Source organism: Coregonus clupeaformis, chromosome 20 (genome assembly GCF_020615455.1).
Source record: "Coregonus clupeaformis isolate EN_2021a chromosome 20, ASM2061545v1, whole genome shotgun sequence".
Lineage (NCBI taxonomy): Eukaryota > Metazoa > Chordata > Actinopteri > Salmoniformes > Salmonidae > Coregonus > Coregonus clupeaformis.
In genome coordinates, this window is record NC_059211.1 from 13,872,999 (window position 1) to 13,895,099 (window position 22,101).

Consider the following 22,101-nt stretch of genomic DNA (forward strand, 5'->3'; position numbering starts at 1 on the left):
TAGAGTTCTGAGTACCAGGCAGTTACTACTAATGACCACCAGCAGCATCAGAGCTTGGAGAAGCCTTCCCCTCGGAGATACACCCCTTTCTCAGGTCACCCACCCGTCTCAGGTGAGGTGATGGTATTACGTGTTTTTACATCTGACACTGGCGTCAAACTCAATTCCTGGAGGCCAGAGTGTCTGCGGGTTTTTTTCACTCCTCCCTTGTAGTTAATTGATTAATTAAGGTAATTGATTAGTTAGGAACTCCGGTCACCTAGTTGTCTAAATTAAAAGGAAATAAGAACATCCAGTAGACAAACAGCCTTCTGGAAATTGAGTTTGACACCCCTGGCATACAGAGGATGGGTCCTGACGCTACTGATGCCTCATTGTGAAGATTCCACTTTTCCTCTTTGCTCAGCCCATGGAAATAGTCCCTTCCTCTGTCTTCATTCTCTCTCTGTCCATCCCACCCTCCTGCCCTACTGGGTTAGACTCCTTAGCTCATATCCTTTGTCTTGGCAGGAACAGTGGACGGTCGGAACCTGAAGAAAAGCTCAGAATAGCAGGATTTAATAGTCTTGACCTGACCTGGGCTGGGCTGGACTAATCCTGAAGTAACCCACTTGTTTCTTAAAGGACAATCACATTGACATACAGTATATCAAGGCTCCGGATTGGACAGATCAACATGCAAGGAGCTGCTTGGCTTTTTATGATGGGACAAATCACACCATAGATAAGGGCAACAGGCCAGGACTAATTCCTAGGACTGTGAACATAATTTAGATCAAGAGACTTCGGTAAACCTTTATAAAAACGTTCATGAATAAGAATTAATAAACTATTTATTAACTAAAATTACAATTCATAAGCATAACATCAATAATAATTTACAAAGTATTTATAACAACGTTTCCCTAACTTGTTCCTGGGGACCCAATGGGTGCACGTTTTGGTTATGCCCTAGCATTACAAAGCTAATTCAAATAATCAACTCATCATCAAGCTTTGATTATTTGAATCAGCTGTATAGAGCTAGGGCAAAGACCAAAATGTGCACCACTTGGGGTCTCCAGGACAGAGTTTGGGAAATGCTGATTTATAAACATGTATAAGCATTTATAATTGTTTACCGGTATTCATGACAGTTATTATAAAGTGTAAGCGAGATTATGGTTCTGATCTTTAACATTGTACACACATTGACTCTAAGGCCGGGATTCAATCCGATCGTGGGTTATAGGCATTGCAGCTTTTAAAGGCAATTTCCTATTGAGGCCCAGCGTAGCCGGCCGCGACCGGGAGACCCATGGGGCGGCGCACAATTGGCCCAGCGTTGTCCGGGGTAGGGGAGGGAATGGCCGGCAGGGATGTAGCTCAGTTGGTAGAGCATGGCGTTTGCAACGCCAGGGTTGTGGGTTCGATTCCCACGGGGGGCCAGTATGATTATTATTATTTTTTTAATAATGATGTATGCACTCACTAACTAACTGTAAGTCGCTCTGGATAAGAGCGTCTGCTAAATGACTAAAATGTAAATGTAATGCAGCTTTACAGTGAATGAGATCTCAGTGAACACGGGAACATTGCTTTTAAACGCCACAATGCCTATGATCCACAATCAGATTGAATCCAGGCCTAAATCAATAATCAGTGGAATAAATGTTTTTCAATGATATCGATAGTATAGATATTTTTTCAATATATTTATGCAATAACCATATTTTTTAAAGCCACATTTAAATTGTTGTAACATTGATTAATTACACTTTGTACTCCTGTACAAAGAAACACAACTTCAATGACAAACACAAAATAATTAATCTCAAAATATGACAATTGTTATGTTCACACTTTCCTCCCACCCTAACTATCCAAAAAGCATTACTTTATAAGAACATGACTGTAAACACAATGGAAGTGTTAATCTTTTTCACATACATAATTGCAAACACACCCAAACTATTTACATGTGCTTTATCATGATAAAAACAGACAATAATTATTTTAAAAAACAGTTTACTGTATATAATAATAGTCCAAAGAGTATCTTAAGCTTGTTTTGATCTAAATCCATTTGAAAGCTTTCTTTCAGTGCCAGAGTGCTGAAATGACTTCAGTTCTTGTCATTTACATGCAATACCTTCTGGTAATTAGTGGACTGAGCACAGAGTCCTACTTTTAGAACTGGCCTGGCTCACTGAAGGTTGAGGTGAGCTTGGTACAAATGAATACCATCCAGCTGGGCAAACCAAAGGTGAAATGTCAAACCTAAAAGGTCAAAGGACATGAGGACTGATCATTGCGCAATAACTAGTGATGGGTGCCATCTATTCATGAGGTGCGCCCCTACTCAGTTCGGAAGGTGGTGGGGTGTAGGTTAAGGTGCAAAGACGAGGGTGGTCTCTGACAGGCCAGCTGTCCTTATGTCCCCCTCAAAGGTCTGTGCTTCCCTGGCCCTGCCCTGTCACAGATACACCCGTCTCAGGTCCCCAGGTGAAGTGATGGTGTTACACTGTGGACAAAGCTTCTTAGCCCCCTAGGAGACAAAACACAGCAATGTGTGACTGCTTTACAGAAATACAATTTGTTGTATGGAATATCTCTTATATCATGTTCCTTAGCTTAGCATTATCTGACAGGATTTCTTTTGGTTGTTCTTTATTCTTACCAGTGTGCGGAGCCAGCACTCCTCACAGTGGACGTGCCAGCACTGGATGGAGGCGAGGGGTGTAGTATATGTGTCCTATAGCGACAGACAGACAGACAGAGAGAGAGAGAGAGAGAGAGGGGGGGGGGGGGAAGAAGCGAGGAAAGGCTTTTAGCACAGGAGTATTCAACCATCATAACTGCTAATGATTCACATACAGTATGGCATTATAGTGCTACATGCAATAACACACAGTAAAACACATTCCACATTCTGTCCTGTTCACACTGTGATTGCATGTAAGACAGCTGTCACTAGATGGCGATAAGTGTCTGTATCTGCTGTATTAGTGCCGCTTGAGAGGACGAATGAAACATGGACCTAGGAGAGCTACCCCTTGACTTTTTCCACATTTCGTTACGTTACAGCCTTATTCTAAAATTGATTAAATAGTTGTTTTTTTTACAACCCCTCATCAATCTACACACAATACCCCATAATGACAAAGCAAAAACTGGTTGTAATTTTTTTCTCTCAAATTTATAAAAAATAAAACACTTAAATAATACATTTACATAAGTATTCAGACCCTTTACTCAGTACTTTGTTGAAGCACCTTTGGCAGCGATTACAGCCTTGAATCTTCTTGGGTATGACGCTACAAGCTTGGCACAACTGTATTTGGGGTGGTTCTCCCATTCTTCTCTGCAGATCCTCTCAAGCTCTGTCAGGTTGGATGGGGAGCATCGCTGCACAGCTATTTTCAGGTCTGTCCAGAGATGTTCAATTGCGTTCAAGTCCGGGCTCTGGCTGGGCCACTCAAGGACATTCAGAGACTTGTCCCGAAGCCACTCCTGCGATGTCTTGGCTGTGTGCTTAGGTTCGTTGTCCTGTTGGAAGGTGAACCTTTGCCCCAGTCTGAGGTCCTGAGCGCTCTGGAGCAGGTTTCCATCAAGGATCTCTCTGTACTTTTCTCCGTTCATCTTCCCCTCGATCCTGACTAGTCTCCCAGTCCCTGCCGCTGAAAAACATCCCCACAGGATGATGCTGCCACCGCCATGTTTCACCATAGGGATGGTGCCACGTTTCCTCCAGACGTGACGCTTGGCATTCAGGCCAAAGAGTTCAATCTTGGTTTCATCAGAACAGAGAATCTTGTTTCTCATGGTCTGACAGTCCTTTAGGTGCCTTTTGGCAAACTCCAAACGGGCTGTCATTTGCCTTTTACTGAGGAGTGGCTTCCGTCTGGCCACTATACCATAAAGGCCTGATTGGTGGAGTGCTGCAGAGATGGTTGTCCTTCTGGAAGGTTCTCCCATCTCCACAGAGGAACTCTGGAGCTCTGTCAGAGTGACCATTGGGTTCTTGGTCACCTCCCTGACCAAGGCCCTTCTCCCCCGATTGCTCAGTTTGGCCAGGTGGCCAAATCTAGGAAGAGTCTTGGTGGTTACAAACTTCTTCCATTTAAGAATAATGGAGGCCACTTGTGTTCTTGGGGACCTTCAATGCTGCAGACATTTTTTGGGTACCCTTCCCCAGATCTGTGCCTCGACACAATCCTGTCTCAGAGCTCTACGGACAATTCCTTTGACCTCAAAGTGTTGGTTTTTGCTCTGACATGCACTGTCAACTGTGGGACCTTAAATAGACAGGTGTGTGCCTTTTCAAATCATGTCCAATCAATTTAATTTACCAATCAAGTTGTAGAAACATCTCAAGGATGATCAATGGAAACACGATGCACCTGAGCTCAATTTCGAGCCTCATAGCAAAGGGTCTGAATACTTATGTAAATAAGAAAAATTCTAACAACCTGTTTTTGCTGTATCATTATGGGGTATTGTGTGTAGATTGATGAGGATAAAAAAATAATACCTTTTAGAATAAGGCTGTAATGTAACAAAACGTGGAAAAAGTCAAAGGGTCTGAATACTTTACAAGTGCACTGTAGCTGTGATACATTCCTCAAAAGTCCAGATTAAAGAAATAGTTCAATTGGAATGTGTTTACTTTGGGTCTCATAGTGTGTTTAATTAGTTGAATGAAAGGTTTTCAGTATACAATTCAGTACTTCTGTTGAACTAGATTCCTCCCAGTGCTGCTATACACACTAGCCTGGTCGAAAAACGTGTTTGTGCTCTTATCCAACTTAATTACTCATTGTCAAGCTAAACAATGATAATGAGTGACAAGGAGTTGGCATGACAGTACAAACAGGCTGGGACTCAGGCTATATACTCACCATGCAGATGAGACATTTGTATCTGTCTCCTCTGGACAACTGCTTCTCTAGGTCTCGTATCCGAGTTTTTAGTGCGTTGAGTGTCGTCAATGCAGAATCCTCAGAGACCCTGAACACACACATACACACACACACACAGCAAGAGAGAGGAAGGGAGTGATGGGGACAGTAGAAGAAGACACCAGAGTCATTTATAAATCGAAGATGGATTAAATTATTCGCTGGTAGACATGTACATAGAGCATGAATTTTAGCAGCAATCACATTGCCAGCACTCACTGTCTCATTTATCATGGGAAGAGAAAACATTCCTGAGAGAGGGGGAGGGCAAGTACCACACACACAGGCACACAGGCACACTCACATTCATACACACTCAGTCACCATGAGTTGTCCTGTATGAGTTAAGCTTGATTTAAAGCTGAGCTAAGGGAAAAGATGGAGTTTAGGTTGGGATTTTTGGGAAGGTTTACAGTAACATGTAGTTAATGGTAATGTAGAACATTTTCACACAAAAAATGTCAGAACTTACATCTCTATGTCACTGTTTTTACAGGTCGTGTGTACGGAGGCTATGCTGTTGTCAAGTTTGTTGTATTCTCCGTTGCTGGTGGATGGACTTTCTGTAGCAAAAGAGGACTATCATTTTAAATCGTGACACCCACACACAGTTTTTCTCAATCGCTTACAATCATTTTTTGGAACAATTCTGTTGATTTTCAAAACACAAGACACAGAACTCTGTGGCCTTTTGCAAAACAGTAAATGCGTTTACAAAATGTAGTTGCCTTCTCAAAACATAAATACATTAATCAAAACTATATTATACCATCAAAATTGCAAATACATTCATCAAAAGAACACGACTGCCTGCAAAAAGATTCACGCAACTATAGCTACTTACAGTTGAAGTCGGATGTTTACATACACTTAGGTTGGAGTCATTCAAACTAATTTTTCAATCACTCCACAAATTTCTTGTTAACAAACTATAGCTTTGGCAAGTCGGTTATGACATCTGCTTTGTGCATGACACAAGTAATTTTTCCAACAATTGTTTACAGACAGATTATTTCACTTATAATTCACTGTATCAAAATTGCAGTGGGTCAGAAGTTAACATACACTAAGTTGACTGTGCCTTTAAACAGCTTGGAAAATTCCAGAAAATGATGACTCCCGAGTGGCGTAGTGGTCTAAGGCACTGCATCGCAGTGCTAGCTGTGCCACTAGAGATCCTGGTTCGTGTCCAGGCTCTGTCGCAGCCGGCCTTGACCGGGAGACCCATGGGCGGCGCACAATTAGTCCGGCGTCGTCCAAGGTAGGGGAGGGTTTGGCCGGCAGGGATGTGGGTTTGTTTCCCACGGGGGGCCAGTATGAAAAAATAATAAAAATAAAAATAAAAAAAATACATGTATGCATTCACTAACTGTAAGTCGCTCTGGATAAGAGCGTCTGCTAAAATGACAAAAAAAAAACTTATCCTTCAAACTCAGTGCCTCTTTGCTTGACATCATGGGAAAATCAAAAGAAATCAGCCATGACCGCAGAAAATAAAATTGTAAACCACAAGTCTGGTTCATCCTTGGGAGCAATTTCCAAACGCCTGAAGGTACCACGTTTATCTGTACAAACAATATTATGCAAGTATATACACCATGGGACCACGCAGCCGTCATACCGCTCAGGAAGGAGACGCGTTCTGTCTCCAAGAGATGAACATCAAATCAATCCCAGAACAACAGCAAAGGACCTTATGAAGATGCTGGAGGAAACAGGTACAAAAGTATCTATATCCACAGTAAAACGAGTCCTATATCGACATAACATGAAAGGCCGCTCAGCAAGGAAGAAGCCATTGCTCCAAAACCGCCATAGAAAAGCTAGACTACGGTTTGCAACTGCATATGGGGACAAATATCGTACTTTTTGGAGAAATGTCCTCTTGTCTGATGAAACAAAAATAGAACTGTTTGGCCATAGTGACCATTGTTATGTTTGGAGGAAAAAGGGGGTGCTTGCAAGCCGAAGAACACCATCCCTACCGTGAGGCACAAGGGTGACAGCATCATGCTGTGGGGGTGCTTTGCTGCAGGAGGGACTGGTGCGCTTCACAAAATAGATGGCATCATGAGGAAGGAAAATTATGTGGATATATTGAAGCAACATCTCAAGACATCAGTCAGGAAGTTAAAGCTTGGTCGCAAATGGGTCTTCCAAATGGACAATGACCCCAAGCATACTTCCAAAGTTGTGGCAAAATGGCTTAAGGTCAACAAAGTCAAGGTATTGGAGTGGCCATCACAAAGCCCAGACCTCAAACCTATAGAAAATGTGTGGGCAGAACTGAAAAAGCATGCGCGAGCATGGAGGCCTACAAACCTGACTCAGTTACACCAGCTCTGTCAGGAGGAATGGGCCAAAATTCACCCAACGTATTGTGGGAAACTTGTGGAAGGCTACCCGAAACGTTTGACCCAAGTTAAACAATTTAAAGGCAATGCTACCAAATACTAATTGAGTGTATGTAAACTTCTGACCCACTGGGAATGTGACGAAAGAAAGAAAATCTGAAATAAACCATTCTCTCGACTATTATTCTGACATTTCACATTCTTAAAATAAAGTGGTGATCCTAACTGACCTAAGACAGGGAATTTGTACTAGGATTAAATGTCAGGAATTGTAAAAAAAAAAAACTGAGTTTAAATGTATTTGGCTAAGGTGTATGTAAACTTCCGACTTCAACCGTATCTCTTGAGTCCAAGCAGAGAAAACAGATAGTTAGTCTGTGTTTTAAAAATCCCAGTAGATCAATACATTTTCTGTGCAGTCAGTAAATCATCATAATCAAAATTGGAAGTAAAACTATCCAGGTGCAGAATTACGGGCAATTACTCTACTTTTATGCATATTTCACCAAACTATTTCATACACATCAAATCAGATATTATTCCAGATAAAAATAAAAAATAAAAATAGGATTCATTCATCGGTATCATCACAATCCAATTCTATGTATTCAATACGAAGGTTGGTTTGCTCATAATTTTGTAGACTTTCCATTGGTGCACACAATTCACAATAGAAATAAGGAATGGAGGAACACAACTGATATGAATGTATAGGCCTAAATCCAAAGCTCTATAATAGAAGGTCACAATGTTGGAGATGATGACTCAAAGTTACTTAGAAGTAACCCAACTTCATTCTCTGCAACTCTCCATGTCCGCAATATTGTAAGAAATCAGAACAATTAGACAGTCCCCATTGCCTAGATCTTTCCATATATTGTACATGGTATGGCACTGATGGGATGATTGAGCATTTTGTACAGTAGTATTTTGTGATTTGTGGAAATAATGAACACAATTGCACACATTTCTCTTCTGATGAAAACAATGTATGAACAAAACACTTAAAGGTGCAATATGCAGATATCGCTCCGCCATTTCCTGGTTGCTAACATTCTAATAGTTTAGCCTAATTTCAGTTTATGTGACAAAATAAGCAGTCATTGTGTAAAGTATAATTGTACCATCTAAACCGCTGTGAAATATATTTTCCATAACCAAAAATATTGTATTTTAAAAGTAAAAAACGTGAAAACTAAACTTAAGAACGGGAAGCATAGAAATAGCGCACATAGAACATATCTACCACTTCTTAGACTTGCTTTCAATGACAATGAGAGATGTATAACTCTCATTTCTATGTGAATTTGGTCGGGTTGCCCAAAAAGTTACATTCACAGCTGACATTTGTATTTAATGGTTTGCAAAAGGTGGTCTAAGATATGCAAGTCAGGTACCAAGGCAAGAAAATTATAAAAAGTTCTGTAAATGTATTTGAGCATTTGATCATTGCTGTTCTGCTTTAGATACATTTCAACACAGATCCAAAACCTGCATGTACACAATTGAGAAAAAGTGTAATATCCAACTAATGAAGCACTACACATGAACTCATTCAAAACCACATGTACTGATACTGTAGCTGTTCTCACCCTCATTTGTCCATTTTGAATGTTCCAGAGTTACTCTGTTGGACAGAGTTCCACCACTGAGAAACAAAAGTAGGACTGTATTTAGAACTAATAAGGCAGTTCATGCAGACAATAATAACAACACAGAAATTAGACATTGTTGTGTAGTGATGGAACACAGAAACAAGCCATGGGAGTGCCTGTGGTTGTACTTACTTTAAAACTGCCCCCCTCTGTGCTTTCCTCTCCTCCACCTCCCCAGGCTCCCGTTGTGAACAGGGGATGATGTCTGCCTCTGTATATCTGGATCACTAGTCTAAGGAAACATAACCTCCAGTGGAACCATAGAAATTTAATTGGTTGAATGGACATTCCAATTGAGGGGAATATTACACTTTATGTGGTGTGTCCTGCTTTTCTCACTGTAGGTTAATTTCTTATTTCTATGTCTGGCTGTTGCTGCATTCAACAATGGTACATTGTTGCCTTGTTGAATTGTTTGTTCTGTATGCAACAATGTTAACTTCTTCAATGCTGCCACATTCTTGTCAATCATGTGGAATTTCAGAGATTGGGAAATTATATGTGACTATAAATTAGAAGGATACTGTGCTCTTCCGTAGTCCAGGGTGTCATCTCCATCAACGTCCAGGTCAGCGTCACTGTCACCACGGCCCTCATTAGATGTGCTGCTGCTCACAAATACCGACCCTGAGGAGAGACTCATTATTAGACTCTATCTCCATCATAAATGGCACTCTATTCCCTTTACAGTGCACTACTTTTGCACTGTAAAGGGAATAGGCTGCCATTTGGGACATACCCTCTCTGGCATCCTCACTTTCATCTAGCACACTCTCACATGGTGGACGGTGTCATGTTGACTATTGAGTGTTAAGAGCAGATGTTCAAGGCCAATGAGAGGTGAGCCTTTTTTGCTTATTTAAGGCCATTGAAAGGTGACACTTGACAGGGAAAAGCTCAGAAAAAGCAAATAATACCAATTTTCAGTAGTAAATGATGAAAACTACAAAATGGGTGGAGTGATTCATAAGATTTCTCCATGTCACCTACAGTATCTCCTCTTTTCTGCAACAAGGGTTAAAGAATTCCGGTAATGTTCCCAATATCCTCAGGTTTTCCAGACATCCTGGTTGGAAAATTCCTGGAATTTTGAAGGAATATGATTTCTGGAATACCTGGGAATTTTGGGAAAGTTACAGGAATTTTGGAACCCTATCTGCAACCCACATACTTAGGGTAGAGCTTTCTTAGGTAAGTGAGAGCAATTCAGCCTTATAGGTACTACAGTATAATCTGGACTGAAAGGTTCAGTGCCTTTCTAACCACAACTCAGTCACATTATCCACCCCACCCCACTGCACCAGACCCATGACCCAGTCATAGCGTCTGGTATGGGGGGGGGGGGGTGTTTTACCTTTAAACCCCCCCAGCATGGATGTCATATGTATCCTCCTCCGCTCACTCCACTTCTCCACCTCTCCTCCCAGGTCCACCAAAATGTCCTGAAAAGACACACACAGACACGTATGCATGATGAAGCCACGCAGCCAGACACACACAAACTCACAGACACACACCATTTTACACACACCATTTTTTTTCTTAACGCAAATACATATCTCATAGTCCTTGGTTGTCACTGATGTATCTCCTGGGGGTAACCTAAGGTACAGTAGAAATATAATCTTTCCACATGGCCACACAGAGCCTAATGGGCAGTAAACAATATTAGGGGTTTCAGCACAGGTGGGCACAACACTCTTTTAACCTCGGAATATTTCTGTACCCCGGTTTCCAGACCAATTCACCTGCCATATCCGTCATCAATCTTTCTAAGACATCCAGTACAGTATACAATATGACGGCTGCCAAGGAATAGCTAGGCTTGCTGTCGCGCAGGTTAGCGTTTTTCATCATGAATCTTGTTCTGGAGGCAGCTCTGCAGTGGTCACTAGCTGGCACAGCCACAAAGTCATAAAATCAGATTTAAAACCGAACCTTAACCTTAACCCTAACCTTACCCACACTGCTAACCCTAATGCCTAACCCTAACCTTAAATTAAGAACAAAAAGCACATTTTTGTTTTCATGAATTTTTTTAATATAGCCAATTTTGACTTTGCAGCTGACCTATCTAAGGGGAAATTGCGCAGTTCTGCCTCCAGGACAACACTCATGACAATAAACGTCTACCTGCTGCTGTCGCCTACAATACAATGGCAGTTACTATTTAAGAACATACCTGGCCTTCGTCAGCTTTCCTCCTCTTCAGCTTGCCGATCCTGACTGAAAGAAAACCAACATAGACAGACATGCAGAGAGGGTTAGCTAGAATATATCTGTAGAGCTAAGTATTAGCAATTGGCTGCACAACTCCTTATTTGGAGTAAATTAGCAACACATGGTACAGTAAACACCCACATAAAGACCTGAAGGAAGGACGTAAAGTAGAGAGATATTGCTTCTGCTTTCTGACAATGGGGGTAAATGTGACAGAGGATCCTAATGATAAATATAGACTGGAATACATGCACAAGCACGCACACACAGTCTTGTATAACGAACCTTGTGGGGACACACAATGCAGTCCCATTCAAAATCCTATTTTCCCTAACAGTTACATTTTAGTCATTTAGCAGACGCTCTTATCCAGAGCGACTTACAGTTAGTGAGTGCATACATTTTTCATACTGGCCCCTTGTGGGAATTGAACCCACAACCCTGGCATCACAACCACCATGCTCTACCAACTGAGCTACACGGGGCCTAACCCTAACTCTAACCCTTACCCTAGCCCTAACCTTAACCCTAACCCTAGCTCCTAACCCTAAACCTAAACCTAATTCTAACCCTCACACTAATTCAAACCTTAACCCTAAACCCCCTAGAAATAGCATATGACATTGTGGGGACTAACAAAATGTCCCCAGTTGGTCAAATGTTTGTTTGTTTACTATTCTTGTGGGGACTTCTGGTCCCCACAAGTATAGTTAAACACGTCCACCCACCCACACACCACACCACACACGCACCCACACCCACACCCACACCCGCACACGCACACGCACATGCACACGCACACACACACACACACACACACACACACACACCCTACCCCACACACTCAATGAGACACACAATAAGAAACATAACACAGTAGAACAACAACTGTGGACTTCCTTTTTTAAAATCGTTTTCTTAACTGCAGATTGCCTATGGGGACATTAACTTTTAGGAGAGCGTAATTTCAGTAGGATGACAGTAGCCACCGGGGACAGAGAGCCACTAACCATGACCCACCCGGATAATGAGGGTTAAGGAGATGGTAATAGATGAAGGCCTTGGATGCGTCCCAAATGGCAAACTATTCCCTTTATAGTGCACTACTTTGGACCAGGGCCCATAGGGATCTGGTCAAAAGTAGTACACTATATAGGGAATAGGGTGCCATTTGGGATGCAGTCCTTGTCAAATGGACAAAAAAAGAGAGGCTGATTAACAGCTAGAAGAGGCCAATCTTCTCCCTAACGTCCCTTTAGAAACGCATTATACTGTACTGTATAACCTGTAATAAAAGCTAGTAGACCTCAACAAAGCCAACTGAGACCTATTCACGCTGGAGATAGAGGAAGAGGAGTGGTAGGCTTCTCTACTGGCTACTGGACAAACCATGGTTTCAGAAGTAGCTACTTATACACGTGTACTGCACAGGTAAGATATGGCCAACAATCAGCAGACTACAAGCTACAATGTAGCAAATCATTTGCTCTTGTGTAAAATTAATGAATGTGTTTATGGTTGAAAATCGTAAGTCTGTTCCCCAAAATGTATAATTTATAAACAAAATAGTCTGTGAGTCTAGTCTGTGAGAATAGCTCTCAATGTAAGTATTGCGGTATAAAGTTGGCCATATTGTGGCTCGTGTCTCTTACCAGTTTGTGTGCTGTCTGGGGCTAGGGGGGTTCCGTTGTGGGGGCGAAATGGGGTGGGTTTGGCGTAGCACCTGCACCAGCAGAGGTCATCGACTGTTAACATATCAAGAGGTGAAAGGTCAAGGGTTAATAGATCCTCTGCTCGTGTGGGTGCTAGGTCAAAAAGGGACAGTTCTCTCAGTGACAGTTGTAGGGACAGTCAGACTAGTTGCTCAGTTGCCCCCATTTTAATGCATCTTCTAAAAATCTCCATAAATATATCCTACCCGATGATTGGCCTTTGAATATAGTTTTACAGCCAATTACCCCATTGCAAAAGCAGCAACCCAACTACCCCACCCATCTGAACCAACAACAGCTCTGTCTTTGAAATCACATGTATTTCTGACCACATACCATTCAGTCTTGTATGTCTGTTGGTCCTCACACGAAGAAACGTCTGTGGAATAAGAAGAGAAGATAACTCTACTCACAAAAGAACCGTCAAATAAGTATGCTTGTGTATGCGTGTATGTGTGTGTGTGTGTGTGTGTGTGTGTGTGTGTGTGTGTAGTGAAGCACCTACCTGGTATCTGTCTGAGTGGGGGTCTTCAGGTGGGCAGGGGGAAGAGGTGGGGGATCCTCCCTCACGTTTAATGTGCAGAGATAGTGAGAGGGACTGTGGACAAAGCACAAAGGACAGGGTGTGTGTGTGTGTGTGTGTGTGTGCATGTGTGAGTGTGTGTCTGTGTGGGAATGTGTATGTATGTGTGACCATAAGTGCTTTTATTTACCTTGGAAGCCCCTAATGGATGGTCCCTCTGCACTGAATTAATACTGTCAAAGGGAAGTAAGAGAGAACATTTAAAGGGTGCCCAGACAGGAAACAGATGCTACAATATTGAACATTGACACTGTTTATTGTTGCTTATTCTCCATGCCAGTGGTACAGATAATCTATCTAATATCCAAGGTTCACATACAAACGCACACAACACACACACACTCACACACACGTAATATCCAAGGGCCATGTTTAATTTGAAGCCATTATTGTCCTCAGCACGGTTGTTAAGCAGATTTGGCAAGTAATGTCTTTATTGGACGAATCATTCTTGTGGCCTAAGCAGGTAGTGTGTGTGTGTATTTATTTGTGTGTGTGTGCGTGCACATGTTAGCTGATTATGGGGGTTGAGAGCAGGCATTATAGAGGCATTATATTGGCCTAGCTGTAGGAAGTGTCGCCTGGGGCAGGAGGGCCGTTATGAAATATGCTGAGAAAAATGAGGCACCTTGTAAACATTATACTCCAGTGACAAAGGAGACAGGAAATATGATGGAGGGGCCCTCCAGCTATCTGTAAATATTAATAATCACAACCACATCTGGAAGCACTAAACAAGCGAGAGAGAGAGAGAGAGAGAGAGAGAGAGAGAGAGAGAGAGAGAGAGAGAGAGAGAGAGAGAGAAAGATGGAGAGAGAATAAATAAATAAAGAATGAAAGAAAGAAAGAAAGACGGGAGGTGGAAAGAAAGTAAACAATCAACTACAGTATGTAGTAAAGAACAATCGAGTACAGTTTGTGCAGTGTTCTATATGCCTACCTGATTTGTAACTGTGTCAGTCTGCCCATCTCCTGCTCCATGTGCTCCTGTAGCTCACCTGGTCGTAACACAGCATGGCACACAGGACACACTGGGGCCTGGGAGTCATACAGGACTTTACCCTTACCTACTGACCCAGCAAGGGGAGGAAAGGCAGAGGGAGGAGGGAAGAGTATGTCATTAGAATATTCAGTGTCAAATAGGTTTCAGGTTTAATATATACACACACACACACACACACACACACACACACACACACACACACACACACACACACATGCTTGAATGCTAGTGCACACACTCACACATGGACACAAGTACACACACACACCGCCCCCACCCCCCACACATTCACCACCACCCTGTCAGTGAGCCTACATCATAGGCTGTCAATGGGAACATTAGCCCGGCCCACCCGGCCCATTGGGTTTCACTGATGGTTCATGGCCATAAGCAGCCAGCTGGGAAGGGAGGTATACTATATCAACATTTTACCAGGTGGATGAGGTGATTTACTCCTGAAAGCCATTAATCACATGTAGAAAGGTATGGCTATCTCTCTGCATCACATTTCCCTCTATACCTCAACACAACCAGACAAGAGAACCCCATAATATAGCCAATCATGAGGGAATATACAGTATGAACAATAGCAATGACATAAATAAAAATGAATACATTTGATATGAATAAAAACAAAGGCTCATACAGTAGGCCTACTCATCACCATTAAAAACACTGTCACAGTATCACACCAGCCATATTACATTCACGTAATTTTGCAGACGCTGTTATCCAGAGCGATTTACAGTAGTGAGTGCATACATTTTCATACTGTTCCCCCGTGGGAATCGAACCCACAACCCTGGCGTTGCAAGTGCCATGCTCCACCAAGTGAGCCACACAGATTTTCAACCTGAGAGCCTATTAGGGGCCTGCAGCATGTGTAGTCACCTATCTGCTTCCCTCAGGAACCTATTACACAACACATCAGCGACACTCATAAGGACAAAATACATGACAGGTTGGCGTCCCCTCTGACATCAGCTGAGCTACGAGCGCCTAATGAGGAGCCAAATAGGGACAAAATGGTTGCTAAATAAAACATGGTCACAAATAGCAAAAAGCCACTCAGTGTCCTTGGGGAAGTGACAGGTCATTCCATGTTCCTCACGCCTTTTTTGCATCCCTCGCGGAAGGCTAAATGAGTTTTCCCGACACGCATTGAGCGTTGCCGGGCTTTCAGCGCTCCCCGGCCCGGAACATGCAGGCATTAGTAAACAATGAAATCTCGGGCCTGAAATTGAATTTATAACCACATTACCTGGAGAGATAAGCGTCTCTGAATGGCACCATGATAAGAGGAATGGGATTTGATTTTCAGGTGGTTTATTGTCCCTGTTTTTGTAGACTCTCCCTCCCCATCCTCCCTCCTCCATATCCTGTCAACGCTTGTCTGAACCAGGCAACCTCCATGTTAGGGACAGTTTCCCAGCCCCAGATTGAGGCTATATCTGGCCTAAAAAGCACTTTTAATGACTGAGACGATTGTATGTATGTGTGCGTGCGTGCGTGTGTGTGCACCTGCATGTGTGCACATCTGAGACATCTACATCACAACCACCCTGTACACATGCTGCCTCCCCCTCCTCTCCTACTTCTCTCCCTCCCATAGCCGGGGGAAGTAGGGGTGCTGAGAGTGCTGCAGCACCCCCTGAAAAATCGGAATAAAACAAAAATGTTGGTCTATTCCTGTATTAGCGGACAGATTTTGCCATCTGTAGCGCTGGCACAAAAAAATATTCTGCGCCTCACGGGCGAAAGAATCATAGCACCCCCACCCCCAAACATCTTCCAGCGGCTATGCCCCCTCCCATTCCCCCTTACCCCTCCCAGATAAACCGTGTCAGCATCAGTCAGCCTCAGCACCGCTGAGCCTGGGGGGTCTCAGACACATAACAGGGGGGCAGTAAACCAGCCTATGTGGCTAGCTAGCTATCTCCCCATTTAACAGGAGCTGAACGGATTCCATCTCTGTCTCTGTCTGGAAAGCTGTTCTCCCCAGGCTGCCAAAGCTGTGTAGCACTCTCATTTGTTCTGCTCTTTGTTCAGCACTGGTCCCATCCCTCACTAAGGAGGCTGGCGGTTAGGCCAGTGGTTAGGCTACACTGTCTCTGTTGCTGAGGACAAACACATGCACGGTGGCATCATGGTTAGGCTACCTCCTAGGTTACATCCTTAAGCCTTTGTCTCTACAATAATATCCATACTGTTGTAGATGTACTGTACAGCTAACTTGGGGTACATTGTGGCCTGTCAGAGGAAATGGTTTGTTGCAACAACAAAAAAACAGAGAATGTCAGAAGGAACAACAGTTTACAAGTCACTTCATAACGCTCCTATAACATAATATAATGCCATTTAGCAGACGCTTTTAGACAAACTGACTTACAGTCATGTGTACATTGTTTTACGTATGGGTGGTCCAGGGAATCGAAACCACTACCCTAGCGTTGCAAGTGCCATGCTCTCCCAACTCCTATTGTAATGTATTTTGTATCTATAGAAGAAATCCCAATTTCAAATCTCAAAATCATTCAAGATTCAGGAAAATAGTATTTCTGATATGGTTTGTTGTTGTCAGGAGGAAATCATGTGGACGACAGAGCAGTATGACTGCATGTCAGCACAAAATAAATACAATCTATATCTTATCTCCCAAGGGCTTTCACAGGAGTCAACTGTGAGAGGAATGTTTTGTAGAAATACTGTATTGAGTTTTTGTCTAATCCCCTCACAATTCAATTACATAAAATAGGAACCCTCATCTGGTTCATGATGTACAATGTATTTAAATACACTAATGCTCTATTTGAGGGAAATCATTATGATGACTGACAGAACTGTTGATATTGTAGGCTATAGGATCCTTTAAACACAGGAAGTCATAGGCCTACAGTATGTATGGTACATCAATCCTATTCCGTATAGCCACACCACCAATACAGAGATCAGACAACCACACACACACACACACACACACACACGCACACACACACACACACACACACACACACTTCCCTAAAAAGACCATAGTCACCCTGTGGGCTGTGGTAATCGCTGATGCCAGTGCCCATATGACGGGTGCCACTACTGTACAGACACACGTAGCTGAGATGGCTGACGTGACCTTTACAGAATGCCACATGTCATCAGGGCTTGATGTCACCTTGTGACATTAGGCCAGGGCATGAACAAGGCTATAGGGACATGTTGTAAAGAATAACCCGCAGTGACAAAATCTGAAGACATGGTATAACTATGATTGACAGACATGGGCACTGGTCAAGATTGGATTGTTTTGAATGGCTGGGTTATGGTACAGGCAAGACTCCAGAAAAAAAAGGAGGATTATTTGTGTGTCTGCGTCTTGCTGTATGCCAGTCTCATGATGCCGTCCACGTTTATCACTCAGCTACTGGAAGGAAGGCTCGAAATCAAGGCTAGCTATATGCCTATCCGGTATGAAAAAACATTGACACCTCGCCCTAACTACCATCATCAGACCAAAAACAATTAGTTTCCCTTTCCACTTTAACGTCATAATAAGCACAGGCTCTATTATGTGTAACCAGGGGGTAGATTGTGGAGGCTTGTGGGGGCTGTAGTTGGCAAGCGTTCAGAGGAAACCCAAGTCATAAAAGACATTGGCTCCCACCACACCTGTGCCCCGCCCCTTCCTGTCTCCCACGACAACCTGCTTCCTATTTAAAACATCACATCAAGAATATTAAAGGATATTACTCAGCGCTTTTCTTCCTACCTGTAACACACTTCCTACCTAAGTCCCAAATGGCACCCTATTCCCTATATAGTGCCTATGGGTCCCTATGGGTCCCTATGGGTCATGGTCAAAAGTAGTACACTATATAGGGAATAGGGTGCCATTTGGGATGCTACCAAGCTCTCTGAAGTAAATGGAGGGAAATGGGCTGCCGTTTGTTTTTACTGGGGAAATAATGGCCTATTGAGAGGTAGGCTATTTAATGAGCAACATAATAGGCCACGTAGCTGCTCACACATATGCCAGTGCCCATATGACGGGTGGTTTTCAAAAGGTTGGTAGGTTTTTTTCAGAATTTTTATTCATCCCAGAATTTCCCGGGTATACAATAAAAAGCAAATGTGATGTTGAGAAATCCCCTTGACTAACTGTTTTTACTGGTCAATTACTGTAATACACACATCCTCTGATTCCCAAATGGCACATTATTCCCTATTAAGTGCAATACTTTTGACCAGAGTCCTATGGACCCTGGTTCCCAGCTTCACCTCACACCATCCAATCCATTGTGTATAATGTCTTAAAGATACCCCACCACCATCACCACCCTTACCGCCACTCCCTCACTGCCTTTAATCAATGTCTCATTAGGACTGTAATGATTAGTCATTGACTAATAAAGACTGTATTAATTCATTGTTGATGGGTCTTATGTCTACATTGTACATTAGAAGTGCACATGGAAGACAGCTCCGTAATTCCCAGTAGGGCAAGGGTTCTCATACTTTTTGGGGCCGGGGACCCCTTTTGTAATAGCAAATTCATCAGGGACCCCCTCATAATCAGAAATCAACTTGAGTGAGATAAAAATAGCACACAATACGTTTTACTATGACTTTGGCAGTGCATGGCCGAACAAACAAAGTCTTGAGCCCTGGGAAGGAACAATTTGTAGTTTTCAAGCTAATTTCCTGCAATTGTACACATTTTGTCATGGGGAAGAGATACTTTTTGTTGATGCAGCTTTAAAGCTAAAATCCTGCTATTTTACACAACATTTTAAAGGGACTATAGGAAGTATTGAGTTGACAAATGTATAATTGGTGGAGCATAGCCATGGGAAGTAGGGGTGCTGAGGGTGCTGCAGCACCACTGAATCTGAATAAAATCTCTCCCTTTCCCTCTCTACCGTCTTTCTTTCTTTCTTTCATTCTTTATTTATTTATTCTCTCTCCATCTTGCGCTCTCTCTCTCTCTCTCTCTCTCTCTCTCTCTCTCTCTCTCTCTCTCTCTCTCTCTCTCTCTCTCTCTCTCTCTCTCTCTCTCTCTCTCTCTCTCTCTCTCTCTCTCTCTCTCTCTCTCTCTCTCTCTCTCTCTCTCTCTCTCTCTCTCTCTCTCTCTCTCTCTCTCTCTCTTCACTATAGTTCCAACAGCTGTGTCCATGGCCGTGCATGTCCTCGTCCAATCATCTCTTTCTATCCCTAAATGAGAAAGAGAGTGGACTCGCCAGCCATGTCTCAACTACCAGGTTCTCCTCTTAGACCCTGTTCAACCCGAAGGCAAACTCTGCCTCTAGTCTTTTCGGACTGTAATCAATCTAGCCTCTTTGAAATGCATGGCTCAATGATCTTTGATACTGATCTACAAATCTGTAAAAAAAAGGGAAAGGAGAGAGTGTGAGTTGCGGTGAAGATAAGGCTGCCCTTAGGGCTGGTCATTATATAGATAGGACTATATCTAAACCTCAGAACAACAAACACAATATTTATGGAGTAAGCTTTCTCTGTCCAACTCCTGTAGAGGAACAGTGCCCCTCTGTTTCAGTTTCCCATTGTGTCATATGGATGCCTCTGGCTTTGACATTACTATAACACATTATGAAGGCTCACACATACTTATAATAAGCATTATACCTGCATTATAAAGCATTATACCTGCATTATAAAGCATTATACCTGCATTATAAAGCTTTATACCTGCATTATAAAGCTTTATACCTGCATTATAAAGCTTTATACCTGCATTATAAAGCATTATACCTGCATTATAAAGCTTTATACCTGCATTATAAAGCTTTATACCTGCATTATAAAGCATTATACCTGCATTATAAAGCATTATACCTGCATTATAAAGCATTATACCTGCATTATAAAGCTTTATACCTGCATTATAAAGCATTATACCTGCATTATAAAGCATTATACCTGCTTTTAAGTAAAGTGTTAATGACATGATGATATAAGCCGGTTCACAAATCAAAATCAAATCAAATCAACGTTTATTTGTCTGAGAGCTAACAGCTGTCACAGGTTAAGTGACGGTTAGGGGACATCAGCTGACCAATGGTCACCAATGGCCTGTCATTCACTCAAAGTGGGCGATAACATTTAAATTTAGCCACTGAGCATAGGCCCTACAGTGACAGTAGGATCCCGCTGTCTACTGTCATGATGACACTATCATCCGGCTATAAACCATGGTGGACTGCTCTAGTTATCTTATCTGAATTATCTGAACTATGAGTGAACCAGTCCTTCCACCTGAAAGAGAGACATTTCTCTCTTGTCAATAAAATGTGTGTTTGGCTGTGCGTGTGTGTGGCCGGAGTGGGTCTGAATGAGGCATTAACAGGCTAATAGAGTAATCATAGCCCATCGTTACGGTCTAATTAGATTGGCCCTTAAAATACAGATTGCTATTACTCGGCCCACTGATTAACACACACTGCTGGGCTTTCTTTCTCTCTCCCTCTCCCCCTCTCTCTCCCTCTCTCTGTCTCTCACTCTCCCTCTCTCCCTCTCTCCCTCTCTCTCCCTTTCCCCCTCTCTCGCTCGCTTTTTCGTGCTCACTCTCTCGTTCCCTCACCCTCTCCCTCTATCCCTCTCAATCTCCCTCTCCCTCTCTCTCTCTCTCCCTCTCCCTCTCTCTCGCTCTCCCTCTCTCTCCCTCTCTTGCTCTCTTTTTCATTCTCCCTACTCCCTCTCTCTCAGCAGCCTGTCAATTAGTGCTTAATGGGGGAAAATGAAAGGCTCATTCTACGAAGCTGATTGCATCAAGCACTTTGACCCTGAACACTCACAGTCGATGGGACTTCTAGATAGCAGGAGACCTCGAGTCACGGATGCACGAATGCATGAACGCACGCAGACACACAAAGGCATGCAAGCACGCACGCACACATACTGTACACCCGCTTGCACGCACACCCAGACACACACCTGTCCCCCATACACCACAGGTGTGAAGGGGTGGAAACAGTAAAACAGTACTAATAGCGACCAGCACCACATCACACATAGCCCTCAAAGTGATCCGGTTTCCTATCCTGTTTCTCCTCATACAGATAACATCAGATGCTGTCTCACAGTCACATACCACTGTTGCTGGGATGATGGACACAGTAGAGAAAGCGTGTATTCCTTAAGTGTCTCAGAGTAGGAGTGCTGATCTAGGATCAGTTTTAACTTTTGGATCATAATGACCAGGATCACATGGACAGGGGGTATCGGATCCTAGATCAGCACTCCTACTCTGAGGTGCTTTGTGAATACGGGCCCTGGTGCACGATCAACCAGTGTTTGTGTTTCCCCACACAGCCTGGCACATTAACTGTCTGTCTGTCTGTCTTTGTCTGTCTGTCTCAGTCTGCCTGTCTGTCTGTCTGTCTGACTAAACCACAGCTTCTGTATCTGAGAGACGATCCTTTCATTACGGAGTACATACAACCAACTGGGCACAGACGTCAAATCAATGACTATTCCACATTGTTTCAACGTCATTTCATTGAAATGACGTGGAAACTACGTTGATTCAAACAGTGTGTGCCCAGTGGGAAGACACATGCATAAACACACACAGAGTCATGCAAAAATCGCTGGCAGGTCTGGACGTCTGGCCCCCCACAGTAGCT

General features: G+C 43.0%; 1 protein-coding gene across 3 annotated transcripts in view; it reads right to left on the minus strand.

Moving 5' to 3' along the window:
• Positions 1–1,470: 1,470 nt before the first annotated feature.
• LOC121532771 (E3 ubiquitin-protein ligase RNF220-like) overlaps positions 1,471–22,101 on the minus strand; it is a 44,648-nt gene continuing 24,017 nt past the window's right edge. The window contains exons 3-16 of one of the 3 annotated variants that reach the window (XM_045205776.1): positions 14,405–14,531; positions 13,595–13,637; positions 13,387–13,479; positions 13,218–13,260; positions 12,822–12,914; positions 11,132–11,175; positions 10,304–10,391; positions 9,474–9,576; positions 9,082–9,168; positions 8,887–8,942; positions 5,413–5,503; positions 4,881–4,989; positions 2,660–2,734; positions 1,471–2,527 (exon numbers count right to left, since the gene is read on the minus strand). In XM_045205776.1, the coding sequence (XP_045061711.1) occupies positions 2,456–2,527; positions 2,660–2,734; positions 4,881–4,989; positions 5,413–5,503; positions 8,887–8,942; positions 9,082–9,168; positions 9,474–9,576; positions 10,304–10,391; positions 11,132–11,175; positions 12,822–12,914; positions 13,218–13,260; positions 13,387–13,479; positions 13,595–13,637; positions 14,405–14,531 (1,124 nt within the window). In that variant the 3' untranslated portion in view covers positions 1,471–2,455. Of the gene's footprint in view, positions 2,528–2,659; positions 2,735–4,880; positions 4,990–5,412; positions 5,504–8,886; positions 8,943–9,081; positions 9,169–9,473; positions 9,577–10,303; positions 10,392–11,131; positions 11,176–12,821; positions 12,915–13,217; positions 13,261–13,386; positions 13,480–13,594; positions 13,638–14,404; positions 14,535–22,101 lie in introns of all 3 variants that reach the window. The other 2 variants (XM_045205775.1, XM_045205777.1) reach the window with 2 other exon arrangements.